This window comes from Astatotilapia calliptera, chromosome 4, assembly GCF_900246225.1.
Source record: "Astatotilapia calliptera chromosome 4, fAstCal1.2, whole genome shotgun sequence".
Classification (NCBI taxonomy): Eukaryota; Metazoa; Chordata; class Actinopteri; order Cichliformes; family Cichlidae; genus Astatotilapia; species Astatotilapia calliptera.
The window spans coordinates 25,814,938-25,831,318 of NC_039305.1; the positions used below are offsets into that span (position 1 = coordinate 25,814,938).

Sequence of the window (16,381 nt, forward strand, 5' to 3'; positions counted from 1 at the left end):
GGTAAGTGGACTGGATCGAGGACAGAGGTGCACGGGTCTGCTTACTCGGTTTTTTCTTCTTAAGACACTCACATTCTTCTGTAACAAAGTGTTCAACCTCTTCCGCCATCTGCGGCCAGTAGAACCTGTCTCGAATCAGGTCGAGCGTCCTTTCCACCCCTAAGTGGCCCATGTCTTGGTGGAGTTCTTTAAAAACCAGGGAACGATAGGCTTTAGGGACCAGTAGCTGCTCTCGCCGTGATGTTTGGCGACGCAGGACACCATTCTGGTCGACGTGAAGCTTCAACCACTGCTTGAGTAGTGCAGCTACTGCAGGATGCTCTGACTTCACCTCAGTTCTACTTGGTCTTCTACCCAGCGACTTATACCAGAGCACTCTTGCCAGAACTTCATCTGCCTCCTGGGCTCTGCGTATATGGTCTGGTGTAAAAGACTGGGTAGTGTCAGAATCTTTGATTAATTTCAGAGCACTCACCTGGATAACTCCAACGCCTTGGCAAGAGTCTCTCTCCTCCACCGTTACAGACTCCATTGATGCGCTTATGGCTTCCTGTCCAACTTCAGCTGTACAGCTCTTCATGTAGCTGTCAATGTCCAGCGGCATTCGCGACAGCCCATCAGCATCTGCGTTGGTCTTGCCTGGACGGTAGCGGATGGTGAAGTTGTAGCTGGCCAGCTCCGCGACCCATCTGTGACCTGTGGCGTTAAGCTTCGCAGTAGTGAGCACATATGTTAGTGGGTTATTATCAGTGTACACCACGAACGATGGGGCATGGTACAGATAATCCCGGAAACGTTCACAAATCGCCCACTTCATAGCCAAAAACTCTAATTTGCCAGAGTGCAGGTGGTACTTTTTCTCTGCTGGACTCAGGGTGCGGGAGCCATATGCTATGACTCTCATCTTGCCTTGCTGCCGCTGATACAAAACAGCACCTAACCCAACCTGTGATGCATCACAATGTAACACAAAAGGCTCTGTGAAGTCGGGGTACCCGAGAATGGGGGGTCTTGTAAGTGCATCTACAAGCTGGTTCAATGTCTCTTGGTGGGAGGTCGTCCACTGAATGGGCGCCCGTGATGGTAAGTGGCCTTTACTTTTCTTCACTTCCTTTTTGGACTTGTCGACTGAGACTGGAGCAGAGTTCTCAGAAGATGGAGGGCTGAGCAGGCTGTAGAGTGGATGGGCTATACGGGAGAAGTTGGGGATGAAAGGCCTGTAATAAGAGAGGAAACCAAGCATTTGACGTACCTCTCCGACGGTTGCAGGTGTCTTTTCCTTTAACGCCATTACTGGGGCCAACTCTGCCGGGTCCATTGTGTAGCCTTCACCTGTTACCAGCTTTCCCAGAAACTTCACACTTCGCCTGAACAGTTTACATTTCTTTGGGGTCAGCTTAACACCATGCTCTCTGTAACGCTGGAGGACAAGGCGGATATGTTCCAAGTGTTCATCAAAGCTGCTGCTGTGCACCAGGTTGTCGTCCAGGTTTGGGAGGCAGATAGTGTCTCTGAGGCCTGCCATACAGTGCTCCATGCTTCTCTGGAACTCAGCGGGTGCGGAGCTCAGGCCAAAGGGAATGCGTACCCACTGATAGAGCCCCCAGGGTGTGATGAAGGCGGTTAAGGGGCGGCTTTCTTCATCCAAGAAACCCTGGTGGTACGCCTTACCCTGGTCTAACACAGAAAACCAGGAGCTCCCGCCCAGAGCATCCAACATGTCTTGGATCCTTGGGATTGGATGGCGGTCTGGGACTGACTTGCGGTTGAGCTCCCTAAAGTCACAACAAAGGCGGAGAGTGCCGTCTTTCTTGCGGACACACACCACAGGTGATGAGTAGGGGGACCGTGATGGTGTGATCCAGCCTTTGTTAAGCAGGTCTTGCAAATACTCTTTCACTTCGTTGTGCAGGGGTTTTGGGATGGACATGTAAGTCTTTTTCACAGGATTTGTGTCATGGAGGCTTATATGCATCCTCAGGGATGGTATGCAGCCGACATCGTCACTGTCATATGCAAACGCCTCACATTCCTCTCGCAACATCTTCCTCGCATCCGCTCGCTGATTTTCATCCAGATGCTGGAGATCCACTGGTGGGTCCCATGACTTTGGTCTCTGTTGGTTCTCTCGTGTCTGTGTGTTACTCGGGTTGTGTGACTTTAGCTCTGTACCATTTTTGTTCTCTTGTGTCAGCTCATTTACTTTAGTCTGGATGCCAGCTGTGTATACAGTCTTTACTGGTTCAAGGTATCCAATCACTTTACGGCTCTCCAGATAAACGGTGTGGTCTGTGGTGTTAGTCACAGGGATGGGCACATATGGTACTTTTCTGTCTGGGATTTTCACCAGTACATCACTGAATATTATGCCCTCTGGTTGTGGGTCAGCTCCATCAGGTAGAAAGAGCATGTCTTGGCCCCGGGCATGTGAACTAACGTGTGCCCGTACATAAACTGTAGTGACTTGGTTCGCTGACAAAGGCACTCTTCTTACACCAGTCCTTACCACACCTGTCTCTGGGCCTTCACTGCTGTTCTGCACAAGCTTGACAACATTATGTGCAGTGCGTACAGTTATTTCAAATGCTTTACTCACATAGTGTGCTAGCTGTTTTCTTCCTCCTTTGGTCTTTACTTCTTCCTGGTTCACGATAGCTTCAATGACATTGTAGCCAATGATGGGATCACTGGCCACAGCCGGGTCACTGGATACCAATATTGGAACTTGCAGCTCACTGGTTGGGGACAAATCACTGCCTAGTCTGAAGCTGACTTCTATCCAACCAATGTAGGGAATGGGTGTGTCATTTGCAGCAAACACTGTGAGCGTCTCATTGTCTAACAGTTCTGAAACAGGTCTGACGACTGTGTGAGGGAGGTGGTTTTGCCGCCAGTTTTCATTTACTATGCTGGACTGTGCCCCTGAATCCCACAACACCTTAGCTGGGTGATTGTCCATAAAACAGTTCACAGTACATCTGTTTCCCACCAGGCTTACTAACCGTGACTTCCGTTGAGGGGGTAGATAGTGAACCTCAGTTATCGCTGATGGGACACCAGTTGCAGTTTCTTTGGAGGATGTTGGTGGGCTTGACTGTTCATTATGGGACCGTGGGCTTTGGACTACTGTTGGTCCCGTCTCAGTAGTCCCTCCCCGTTTCCCGATGGCAGTCTCGGTGCTCGGCATCCACGGGAGTAGTGGCCCTCTCGCCCACATTTGAAACAGTGCAGGCAGCTCTCTCCTTTCCCCTCTTCTTTGCACTTTTTACAGCCTTTTTCTCGTTGCTTTGGTGCCATGGGGCGGGGACTGGTTTCCATAACAGCCATAAACATTTGTTTCATCTCTTTACGTAGTTCTTCTATAATCTGCTGCGTGTCTGACTTAGTCTCTTTATTTTTCACTGTTGTCATGGCCACTGTAGCGGGGGATTCTCTGGGTTTGGAGGGGCTCTGAGCAGATGTCAGGGCTGTTTGGCATTCTGTTTGGAGCTCTTGGACCCTGGGAATCTTGGCTGCAGTGGACCTTTTCCGTTTCTCAAATCTTTCATTTTCTAGCTTTGAAGCTTCATTGACTTTCTCAATCAGTTCTTCATCTGTTATGGTTATGTCATTTAGGGGGGGCAGTAGCTGATACTTGATAGAGTCACTGAGCAGCCCAGTTTCAATGGAGCGGAGGAATTTGCGCTGGATGGTGGCTCTGCTATACAGTTCATCTGTCTCCTCATTTGCCGCTTTCCATAACAACTTCTCTTTAAGTTCAATGGCACGAAATACAAAGTTTAAAGCAGTTTCTTTGGGCTCTTGGGAGATATTGAGGAGCTGATGGTAAAGCTCAGTGGGGCTGTCTACCCTATAGTGTCCCTTTAATATGGTGAGCAGTTTGCTAAGTGTTAACCCACGTTTAATCTCCAACATGTCTCTTAGGGGTGTTCCTGGACTAATGGCCCTAATTACCGCTTCCACAATTTCAGTCTCCGAGTGCCCTTTTTCACTCCCATTCTCAATCTGGCGAATCAAGCTGAGATAGGATAGCTTGTCCTTCTGCCCATGCTCTCCAATCTGCCCACAGATTTTAAACTCCTTCTTCAGTGTTACCTCTTGAAGAGTTCGCGTTGCCTCTGGTCGGGCTCTGGGTGAGTAATCTGCAATATGTACTGGAGTAGCACATGCGGTGTTCTCAAGATCTTTCTTTTGCATAGACTCTATGCCTTGGGGTTCCCTTTCTGACTGACTCTCCCCTTTGCTTAGTCTCTGGATGTATACAGCAATGTCTTTATAAAACTGTTTCACTTGATCCTCTTCCTCACTTTTCTCCACATCATCAAACATGCCCTCTGCCAACCTGATGAGTGTCCTCTTGGTCTTGCTGTGAGACTCTGCGCTGTCCAGGCCGGAACATTTCAGTCGCCTGCAGACATCCACAAGATGCTCTTTCTCCAACTGCCACAAGGCTGCACTCACTTCGTCACGCAGAGGTTGCAGAGATTCCATTTCTTTTGGTTGAAGGTTCGTCTCTTGGGAAAGAAGGTGGTTGGTGATGGTGTTGACTCACTAGCGCCACCTCCTGGCTGGCTCGCCAAAATATGTTACACTGTTGAAATGATGGGCCAACTCATCTCCCGTGCAACATATTTATTTTTACAGAAAACTGTAAAAACAGAAAAATAAGACCATCAGTTCTCTTTGGCGCGCACGCTGCCTCTTCACCACTGGCACTACTTCTTCTAGTGTAGCGTCAGCTACCGAGGACCGAGCGCCCGTACAGGACCGAGCGCCCTCTGCTGGCGGAACTTATACAACAGTAAAACTTACATTGCAGTGGCCTTACTAAAAGAAAATGTCCTTGAGTATAAAATAAAATGGGGGGCTACTATTTTCATGTCTCTGTCTTTAACATAGTGCCACACCAGCATATAATTAGGTCTAGATCAGGTGACCCTGGATTCTCCCTTAGTCAGCCTGCAATTGGGCCTAGGCTTTTTGGGGGTTCCCATGATGCACTGAGTTTTTTCTTCACTCATGTCTTTATGTTTATACTTGTTATTATGAAACTCTGGCTCCACAGTGTGTCTTTTGTCCTGTCTCCTTCCCCTCACTCCCAACTGGTCACAGCAGATTGCTGCCCGTCCTTGAGGCTGGTTCTGCCGGCGGTTTCTTCCTGTTAAAAGGGAATTTTTCCTTATCAGTGTTGCCAAGTGTTTGCCCATAGGGGGTCATTTGATTTTTGGGATTTTAATATTAAGTCCCTTTATATTAACTAGTAACTACAATTGGAGCTTTTAAATCAAATGTTATATGTAACTGGGGACAGTTGTGATCACTCAGCTTATGGCCAGCAAACTCTTACATAGCGCTTTGGGGTCCTTAGGGACTAGTAAAGCGCTATATAAATACAGGCCATTTACCATTTACCATAAGCTGCCAGAAATGAACAATGAGGTAGAAACAAACTCACTGTATACAAGTCAGAGGATTTTGTCTCTAACTAGCAGCCTGAGTGATGTGGCTGAAACTGACAGTATTGAAGATAATTTAAATGAGCTTTGAGCCTGAACACCTCTGGGTCATCATATAGCTGCAATAGCACGAAAGGCAATCATAATAAAATATAAATGTGCAGTCTGCCTGGTACTACAGTAAGAAAATAGCTCCTAGCATCCATCTAACTACATGGTAACCAGACTTTAATACATATTAGGAGCAGGCTAGAAAAAATATGGTTGGCGTAAGCAATGGTCAAGGTACTCTTTGTTTTATCACACTAACAGATTTAAGAAATGTGAATAAGCAGAGTAGCTAATGCCTCTGTCTCCTAAGTCCTGTCACTGTAAACAAGGAGGGATGCCTCTCTACTACAGTGTCTCACCTCCAAATCTCTTGCAGGTCTTTCTTAGGGAAAAAAGGAGTTTTGCAAAGCCGGCACATCTTTCATGCTGGAGTTTGATTTCCTCCCTGCTCCTGCGACTGTGACTCTAAAAGGAGGTGAAGAGCTCAGCAGCGGTTTTGTTGGACAGATTACACATAGTGTAGTGTCCAAGCGTAATGCACACAAACACACTGATCGCCTTTTTAGTGCAAATGCTTGAGCACAACATGTGGGCCACTAAAGCTCCTAACCTATGAACTCTCATTCTGTAAGCTGTGAGATAAATACATTACTTTCTAACAGATCAGCCATTAAATGGAAACTAAAAGAAATCTTTTTGCAATTTTCCAGTTTTTATTAGCATTTATTATGAATTTATAATGAGTTGGATACTTCCAGTGCTTACCTTGGTATAAATGAGGCCTAATTGTAGTCCAATAAACACACTAATCAACTAATGATGATAAAATATACAGTAGTTATACTGTTCAGTATATAAAGTAAATAAACAGCATTAACACTTTTCACAGTATGCAGTGTGCCATAGGTCAGAGTGGTTTTACACTGTGAAATGTCTTATAACACCCCACACAAATTTTGGCTTTTCTATTCAATCATATACATCACACACCACATGCCCATCAGTGTCCACTAGGTGTCAGGGAAAAGCAAGATAAAAACACTGTGGGGTCTGTGGGGACACATGCTCATTGGGTTTACTCATAGAGATCACAAATGAGCTGTTCTGTATTCAACAGGTGCACGGCTGATGTTTTAAATGCAGTATAGCGACTGATCACATGCTGGTTTCAGGCAGTTGAATTGCAGCACTTAAAGGTTACCAAAAAACCCCCAAAAATTTTAGTTGAGTAAACTGTGTCGGCAATCAGAGAACTGTTAGGCATAGCTAAGCCCCACATAAATCCTTTGCAGCGATTTTAACTAAAAGCTATTTTTCATATATTTGTAAAAACTGAATGTAATGCAAACAAAGTTTTTTTTTTCCATGTCAGCACTGTTGGAGACTGCTAACAAAAACATTAGCCAGGTACTTTGCAAGATTCAAATATCACATATGTCCTTAGAAAGTCTGAACTTGTAACATTCATCAAGCTGAGAGATGTAAGACATGTAAGAAAAGAGGTGTAATCACTGCTGTGCAGTCCAAGCATCAACCTGCAGAATGCCTGACTTACTTCCTCCCAGGTGGCCCTTTATACTTACTTATTTAGGATTTAACGGGTCTGGGTTTTATGTGGAAGTAATCCTGACGTGGACCACCTGCCCAAACACTGTTACAGACTGAGCACACTCCCTCACAGTGACAGCCCCCGACTACATGAGCAGCCAGAGAAACATAACAAACAAGCCAAGGTGTTGCCAGACTTCCAAGATCAAAATACAATTAAGAATCCAAGGAACACATTGGAGCCAGATCCACTGAGGACCCACTCCCCAACCATCAGCTCCCAAAGGATCCACTGCCAACATCCTAGTGCTAGACTTCACATCCCAAGGTGCCTGTGTCCACACCCCTGTGGGGCTTGTACACAGCATTATGCAGGCAGTTTTAATGTTGTGGCTAATGTGAGCATCTCTGGCTGTTGCTGTCTCATTGTGCCTCCGTACTCTCACATAACTTGTTAAATCTTACTTCCCTAATGAGGTTTGTATCGCTGGATGCTGTGGAAATGCGGTGTGTACAGAATGGTAACTGTAGTTCAGATGCATGTTTAGATATCCTGCTACTGAGCTCCAGGAGACGTTTGAAGTGGTTTGAAAAAAACTGTTTTTTTACCTGTCACGTTAATGAGCTGGTTAATAGCACAGTTACTGACCACTCAAGGTTTGCAGTGATATCTGTGGTTGTGTAGTTTTGCACTGAAAGAATGCTGTTATTTATTGTACTACATGGATTGGTGCTTGTCTTGGTACTTAAGCGATCCTGCTATCAGTATATGTAAATAAAGTGCACATTGAAGATGCAGATAACAAACTCACCTGTTGGTAATCATCTCAGCTGCCTGCTGTTTAAGATGGTTGTTGAACTGGAACTAGTTAGTGTTACTGGCTCATAGTCTGAGGTATTGTATGCATTGGCTTGTGTCATCTCCTCACCTCTTCCGTTTCTCTCCGCGGGAATCCTGAGTGGGTCTCTGAGAGTGGGTTTCTCCTTGTGTGGAGATGATTCTGTGGACTAACATTTCTTCTGCCGTCCCCACTGCACCGTAAATAAATACACCTTCACTGAATCTTTCTGGGTTCTGCATCTTGAGTCCAGTCTGTACTGTAGACTATGACAGAATGATCAGGCTCACATGGACTCAGCGGACTCAGGTGCTGAGTCGCTCTCTGGATCTACAGAAAGAGAAGCTGAGCACACATCAAAACATGCTCTGTCAAATGCCATTGTGCAAAAGATTGCTGAACTCTAGGATATGTTTGTTTCTTCTGCGTCTCACCCATCTCACACTATTAATCCTCCACTTGTCACTACCCAGGCACAGCCTTTGCTCGCTCCTTCGCCACTGTCACCTCCCAAACCTTTGGAGAGACCTGTTCCAACCCCTGAGGTATTTTTTCAGATTTCTTAAGACAATTTTTCTTGGTGTTTAGACAACAGAGCTGAACCTATTCGTCAGACGGCACAAAAATTACTGGTTGAGTTACTGCGGGGATGTGCATTGAGGTGGGCGCAGGCAGTTTTAAACATTAACCCTTATCCGTCTTAAAAACAATAATATCCACCACCCTCTTACATCTGCTTCAGTAGAGGTTTTAAAACCTATTAGGCAGGAAAAAAATTGGCGACTACAGACGGCCGTGCTGGAGATGAAATATCACATAGAAGCCAGTAGTCCTTCTCCACAGTTTCACCAAACAGCCACCATTGCCTGGTCTACCAGTCTCAGATAATATGTCTGACATATTTCAACTATGGAGTGGAAACCAGTCTAAAAGAGAAGCCACGTTTCAGATGGATGGGGAAGACTGGCGACCACCTGCATCACTGACGGTTGATGACATTTTCCCATCAATCCAACTTCCGAGGTGGACCCAGAAAATCAACTAACCACCAAAATTCACAGACTAGGTGAGATGCAACCAACCATCTTTAAACTCTGACTGTGGAAAACCAAAAGGTATCTGTTGATTAATAGACCACCTCCCACTATGGACACACATCAGCTGGCCTTGCAGGGCATAGCAGATTTAATAGATGGGCCCGTTACACCACAAGTTTGCCTCTAATATGATCCATGAGCTAACAGGAAAAGGAAACAGTGGGGAAATGGATTTGAAAATGAGGACTGCATTCACCATTTTAAAGGTCAGAAATAAAAGAACGGATGGGTTTTAAAATGTTTTCACTGTTTGAGTTAGTAGTTCTTTGCAAAATCCATCAGATTTAAAGAATTATTGGATTAATTTTGAAATATTTAGTGTTACTTTACTTAAATGATAAATTTAGTAATGTCTTACTAAATAAAATTTTAGGCATTTTACTGCATATTTTGTTGCACAATTGGAGCACCAAATTCTTTATTCTAATACGTGTCCCACTTCTAGTGCTCCATACAAAGCCAATTCAAATAACCACCAGTTAAGTTATACTGTCAGCACATCATGCTTCTACTTAAAGATCAAATCCACTAAGCTTTTTTTGTGAAATCTATGACCTGCAGAGGTCCAGAAATTTGGAATGAACTTTTTTTTAAAAGAATCTGTTTTAGGAAATTATACTATATGTATTATGTAAGCTCTACATAGCTTTTCCAGGGCTCCTGTTTATAACTAATGCATTGTGACTTTGGAAGTTTATTAACACAAACTCTTAAAAAGCATTTAAACTCACTAACAGCCATTACTTTGAATACACTATACAGGGAGTGCAGAATTATTAGGCAAATGAGTATTTTGTCCACTTCATCCTCTTCATGCATGTTGTCTTACTCCAAGCTGTATAGGCTCGAAAGCCTACTACGAATTAAGCATATTAGGTGATGTGCATCTCTGTAATGAGAAGGGGTGTGGTCTAATGACATCAACACCCTATATCAGGTGTGTATAATTATTAGGCAACGTCCTTTCCTTTGGCAAAATGGGTCAAAAGAAGGACTTGACAGGCTCAGAAAAGTCAAAAATAGTGAGATATCTTGCAGAGGGATGCAGCAGTCTCAAAATTGCAAAGCTTCTGAAGCGTGATCATCGAACAATCAAGCGTTTCATTCAAAATAGTCAACAGGGTCGCAAGAAGTGTGTGGAAAAACCAAGGCGCAAAATAACTGCCCATGAACTGAGAAAAGTCAAGCGTGCAGCTGCCAAGATGCCACTTGCCACCAGTTTGGCCATATTTCAGAGCTGCAACATCACTGGAGTGCCCAAAAGCACAAGGTGTGCAATACTCAGAGACATGGCCAAGGTAAGAAAGGCTGAAAGACGACCACCACTGAACAAGACACACAAGCTGAAACGTCAAGACTGGGCCAAGAAATATCTCAAGACTGGTTTTTCTAAGGTTTTATGGACTGATGAAATGAGAGTGAGTCTTGATGGGCCAGATGGATGGGCCCGTGGCTGGATTGGTAAAGGGCAGAGAGCTCCAGTCCGACTCAGACGCCAGCAAGGTGGAGGTGGAGTACTGGTTTGGGCTGGTATCATCAAAGATGAGCTTGTGGGGCCTTTTCGGGTTGAGGATGGAGTCAAGCTCAACTCCCAGTCCTACTGCCAGTTTCTGGAAGACACCTTCAAGCAGTGGTACAGGAAGAAGTCTGCATCCTTCAAGAAAAACATGATTTTCATGCAGGACAATGCTCCATCACACGCGTCCAAGTACTCCACAGCGTGGCTGGCAAGAAAGGGTACAAAAGAAGAAAAACTAATGACATGGCCTCCTTGTTCACCTGATCTGAACCCCATTGAGAACCTGTGGTCCATCATCAAATGTCAGATTTACAAGGAGGGAAAACAGTACACCTCTCTGAACAGTGTCTGGGAGGCTGTGGTTGCTGCTGCACGCAATGTTGATGGTGAACAGATCAAAACACTGACAGAATCCATGGATGGCAGGCTTTTGAGTGTCCTTGCAAAGAAAGGTGGCTATATTGGTCGCTGATTTGCAGAAATGCATATTTGTGAATGTGGAGATGTTATATTGGTTTCACTGGTAAAAATAAATAATTGAAATGGGTATATATTTGTTTTTTGTTAAGTTGCCTAATAATTATGCACAGTAATAGTCACCTGCACACACAGATATCCCCCTAAAATAGCTAAAACTAAAAACAAACTAAAAACTACTTCCAAAAACATTCAGCTTTGATATTAATGAGTTTTTTGGGTTCATTGAGAACATGGTTGTTGTTCAATAATAAAATTATTCCTCAAAAATACAACTTGCCTAATAATTCTGCACTCCCTGTAGTCATTCAGACTACAGCAGTGTGTGAATGGGTGGATGACTGGATGTGTAAAGCGCTTTGGGGTCCCTAGGGACTAGTAGTAAAGCCCTATACAAATACAGGCCATTTACCATTTTACAGCACTCCGTTTAGATACAATAAACTAAAACCACACACACACACGATCTGACAACTTTATTTACAGACTTGTTTCATCAGCCATGTTAAAACAGTATGTACAACACATACAAACAAAAATAGTAAAACATCACACAGACATGAACAAAGGACGCACAATAGAAATGATGGTACAGTAGGGAGAGGAGAGGTATTAGAAGTCGATCTAGAAATTGAAAGTGCTCTGGCTTTCGCTGATCTGGAACGCATAGCCGTCATTGGTTGCTTCTGGGATGACACTCTGCACGACTTCCTCCTTTAAAAAAATAAAAATAAAATAATTATTCTTATTAAAGTTAAAAAAGGCACAGAAATGCTCATTTTGCAAACCACTCTCCAGGACTATAACCCACCTCCTCAGAGAAGTATTTCTCAATCAAGTTCAGGGAGGCTTTGTAGACCATCTCATTCTCATGTGACTGCAGCGCCTCAATCTTGTCCAGGCCACCGCATTCCTCGATCATTAGACTCAGCTTGTCGGACTCACCGATTTTATCCCCAGCCTAAGATCAAAACACACCAGTGATGTCATTTATCATCAGAACAAAAAACCCCATCATCGAATCTTGCAAAAATATAAATATCAACTCACCATGAAAATGTTGGTAATGGCATCCAAGATGACAAGAATAGTTTTGCTGTCCTTGGAGGAGAGGAGATTCAGAAGTGGCTCAATCACATTGGCTTGAACCAGGTAGACCACCTGCTGAACAGTGCCCCCACTGGTGAAGTTTGTAACTGCCCATACAGCCTCTTTCTGAGTTTTGTAGTCTCCCTGCAGACAAAGTTCATAAGGAACATAGATCATTTAATTTAAAATAAGGGTATAAAATATGTACCTTTACATACACACACAAAAAGCATACCCGTGCGAGCAGCTCAACCATGTATGGAACGAGGCCTGCGTTGATGACCTCTTGGATTTGTGAGTCCTTTCCTGCTGTGATGTTAGACAGAGTCCAGGCAGCTTCCTTCTGAACGTTGGCCTTTTTGTGGCGAAGCAGTGGGGGGAACATGGCCAAGGCTCCAGCATCCAGCACCGCCTGTGTCTGCTCATCTGTCCCAGTCACAATGTTGCCAATGGTGCGGAGTGCAGGAGTCTGAGGAAAGGCGAGAGGAAATGCAGTGAGAACAAGTCGCTGCACATCAGGGGGACTGGGTGAGAAGTTACGACATAAAAGAAACTCAAGCAAGACTTTATACGTACAACCACAGGCAAGACTTCAAAGCCAAGCAGCTTCACCAGACGAGGGATCAAACCGGTTTGGATGACCACCTCAATGCGGTCGTTGGGGCCATCTGTCAGGTATGAAACAGCCCAACACGCGTCAGCCAGCACCTCCGGGTCATCGTGGTGTAGCAGACGGACGAGAGCGGGTAAAATCTGCTGGATGGCTGTCATAGGAGGGGAGGGGTTCTTATTGCGGCACAGGTTTGACAGTGTCCACGTCACATTTCTCAGGTAGCCAGCCTGCAAAGATTTCAAATATGAGAAGAGCACAAGGTCAGTTATATTTGAGTTGGGAAACCACCTACTGGCCAAGGAGGAGAATAAACGATTGAGTCTGATCATGTCAAACTTTTGAAACTTTCTCCAGATATAAACAGGGAGAGAAACAGAATCCACACTCACACTAAATGCACTGAGGTCAGGGACAGCCAGCAGACCGAGCAGAGGGGCCACAGCGCCATGCTTGATGACCTTGTCTCTAAGAGCTGATCCATCACCTAAAAAGGAGGGGAAAATATATTTTAAAAAAAATAAAAAATGAACAAACCTCACTTTATCACCACTAAAATAAAAATAAATAAAAAAACCAAACAAAAAACCAAATATGAATATTTTCATATTAATTACCAGCAATATTTCCAAGGGCCCAGATCGCCTGCTCGCTGATGTGCTGGTGGGGGGATGTGACCAGGCTAATAAAGGCAGGAATGGCCCCGCCTGACACGACAGCGGCCGTCTGCTCAGACGTCCCGGAGGCGATGTTAGTCAGAGCCCAGGATGCTTCGAACTGGATCGGAGGACAGTCCACATATCCCAGGAAGGAGACAAACTTGGGGATGAGACCAGCGCTGATCAGCTGGTCAATGGGAGGATGTTTGTCACGAGACAGCAACTTCCTGTATTCAAAACAGTACATAAGAGTTACTGTGCCAGTAGTTATGTAGCCTTTATTTATGGAAAAAGAAGGGAAAAAAAAGAAAAAAGGATGATTTCTTTAATGCACAGTCATTACCGTGCAGCCTGTGTAGCCTGGAGCTGGGACTCAGAATTCCCACTGTTCACTCCTGCGACAATCTCCTCGACCGTCCACTGCCTGAGCCCCTGCACAGGACAACAGAAAGCAGTTTATTGGACATGCAAATTTAAAACTGGATTTTGTGTTGCTATATTTTGACATGTCAGTGGGTTAACAATGAATATCACACTGAACGAACTCCAACCCATACAAAAACCTAACAGATGGGCAGATCAATCCCAATGGTACTGATCCCAACAGCAGTATTGGTATTGACTAGCACGATAAGATTGATACCGAGTTTAAAGGATAGTATGTAACCCACTCAATTTCTAGTTTTGTGGACATTGAAACAAAATGATTATTGATATTGGCAATAGAGGCCCCTAGTATCAGATCAAAATTGGCAGTACTGCACAGCACTAGCACCAAGCTGTTGGGACTAGATCCGTTTTTTCTGTTTACTCAATGCCAGATTTAAGCAAAACAGCAAATGATGCTTTCAAGTGCTCACCTGACAGTTCTGGCTTCTTTCTTGTAAAGGAGAAGTGGCATCCTCAGGCATCGCAGACACATTTCTCCTCTTGAATATCTGGTCATCTTTCTTGGCCTTGCGCAGCTCCACGTTCACCTCCACCCTCCTGCGTCGAAGCTCCTGCATTTATGTCACATACCAATAAATAAAATAATCAATTCTCACAAGCTTGCCGTTCAGCGAGCAGTTGTGAATAGTGCAGATGAAACTCACATTGACATCTTTGCCTTTGTTCTTGAACTGGTTCAGACGGGGGGAGTTCTCAGCCATTTTTAAGTAACAGGAAATGTCAACAGCGGTGGGCAAAAATAAAAATAGCCTCTAGTCGTGTTTATTCCTGAAAGACATTTAGAAGAAGTCCTTAAGCACACGGAAGCGCCTCGTGATCGCGCATTAAGACATATGGCGGTACTGCTTGTTTGACTTAAGCTATCGGGCAAGCGTTTTACGTAGAAAATACAGTTGATGCAATAACTACACGCAGAAAGACAACAACTTCTTTTTCAAAACTTAATCGTAAAACACTTTTAAAAGTCTCATTAAGGAGTTAACACATGCTTACCTGTGCTCGAGCAGAAGTTATGGCATACCGAAAACGCCGCACAGACCTTTAAATTCCTGCTTTGGAGCCTTCTGATTGGGCTGTTCAAGCTGAAGCATCCTGCCGCCTCTTCTTATTGGGCCGTTTAAAAAAATCACGGTGAACACAGGAAATGTCGTCACTTAAATATCGCGAGAACTCTGTATTGGGCGCTACCACGTCAGATCTGACTGCGGGTCGGTTTTGTGCCAACTTTGTACATTTCGAGTTGAATATTGGAACGGTAGCACTGCTCCCAGATCTGTGCATATTTGTTCAAGTATCACGCTGCTCTTGCAGGGAAACAACCCCCACAAAATAACTACCTTCCCATGTCTTAACTAACCTTTAATAGAATACATTTAAAAAGTACGTGTAATAAAATATATTAACAATAAATCTGGAAGTTACATTATGAACCATTGTTTAACAATACAGGTGTGGTCTGAGGATGTACACATCATGGCCGTGAATGTCATGGTAAATTTGGGCTTTTAATAGTTTCTTTGAAATGTTCTTTTTCCAGGATACAATGATTGTATAGCATACATCTTTAATGACTTTAAAAAAGAAGAACTGGGTGAACAAGTTTTGGATTTATGTTGGATATGTAATCAATACAGGCTCAAAAGAATACATGCACTCTCTTAAACCTTTTAAAAAGTAGCGCTGAATGTTCGACAGCGTCCTTTAATTTGGCCTGCTTCATTAGTGATCACGATCGACTAGAACCGGTAGTTTCTCTTTGCGAGCATGAAAAGGAATAATTTGACAGGATATATACACTGGATTCATCAAAGTCAGAAGAACTCTGAATAATTTTACATTTAAACAAATTTGTTGCATTCTTTAACAACTGCAGGATCCATGATCATGGGTTTAAACAGTTGCACATAAGTACAGGTTTTATATCGCCGTGGACTGAGAGGCTGCCGACCAAGAGAGAAGCCCCTGCTCCGAAACGGAAACATTCAAACGCAGCTAAAAATTGCTTGTTTGCGATTAAGGTTTTTGACCACAGTGACAAGAGATGTTTGGAGGGGTAAAGGTGAGGCTTTCAAACCCAAGAACACTGTACCAGCTGCCAGGCACGGTGGTGGTAGCATCGTGCTCTGGGGGACGACCTTCAGATTCTTCAACTTCGGCTCAAATAAATAACCGGCTTAAATTCAAACACACCTGGGCGTTCCAGCAGGACAATGATCCCAGACACACATCACAGTTGGTTTTGTAATAGATAGAACAGGCCAATGTTAAGCTTATGGAACGGCCTCCTCAAAACCCCGACCTCAACTCTACTGAAAATTTGTGGAATACACTTTAAAGCTGGAGTCAGGAAATCAGCCAATTTAAATAAACATCTGCCAAGAAGAGTGGTCAAATATCCAAAACTATGCCAAGGACTTCTTTATGGATAACAAAAGGGTCAGGCTGAAGTGGAACTTGCTAACCAAATAATAGCGGGAATGTGTGTTTACTTTTGACCTTGTATGGATTAGTAAAATCCAAAATCAATTTTTAAAGTCATTAAAGAGACGCTGTACAATCACTCCACCCTTGATAAAGAAAAGTTCG

General features: G+C 44.1%; 1 protein-coding gene across 1 annotated transcript; it reads right to left on the reverse strand.

The window, feature by feature from the left end:
* Window positions 1-11,448: 11,448 nt before the first annotated feature.
* Window positions 11,449-14,874, reverse strand: kpna2 (karyopherin alpha 2 (RAG cohort 1, importin alpha 1)). Its single transcript, XM_026165801.1, has 11 exons — window positions 14,789-14,874; window positions 14,440-14,563; window positions 14,206-14,346; window positions 13,689-13,777; window positions 13,304-13,572; window positions 13,079-13,173; window positions 12,653-12,916; window positions 12,312-12,545; window positions 12,038-12,220; window positions 11,799-11,948; window positions 11,449-11,701 (listed from the first exon to the last, which is right to left on the reverse strand). Exons 2-11 carry the CDS (start codon window positions 14,494-14,496, stop codon window positions 11,612-11,614), a joined length of 1,572 nt encoding a protein of 523 aa, XP_026021586.1. The 5' UTR covers window positions 14,497-14,563; window positions 14,789-14,874; the 3' UTR covers window positions 11,449-11,611.
* Window positions 14,875-16,381: the final 1,507 nt, after the last annotated feature.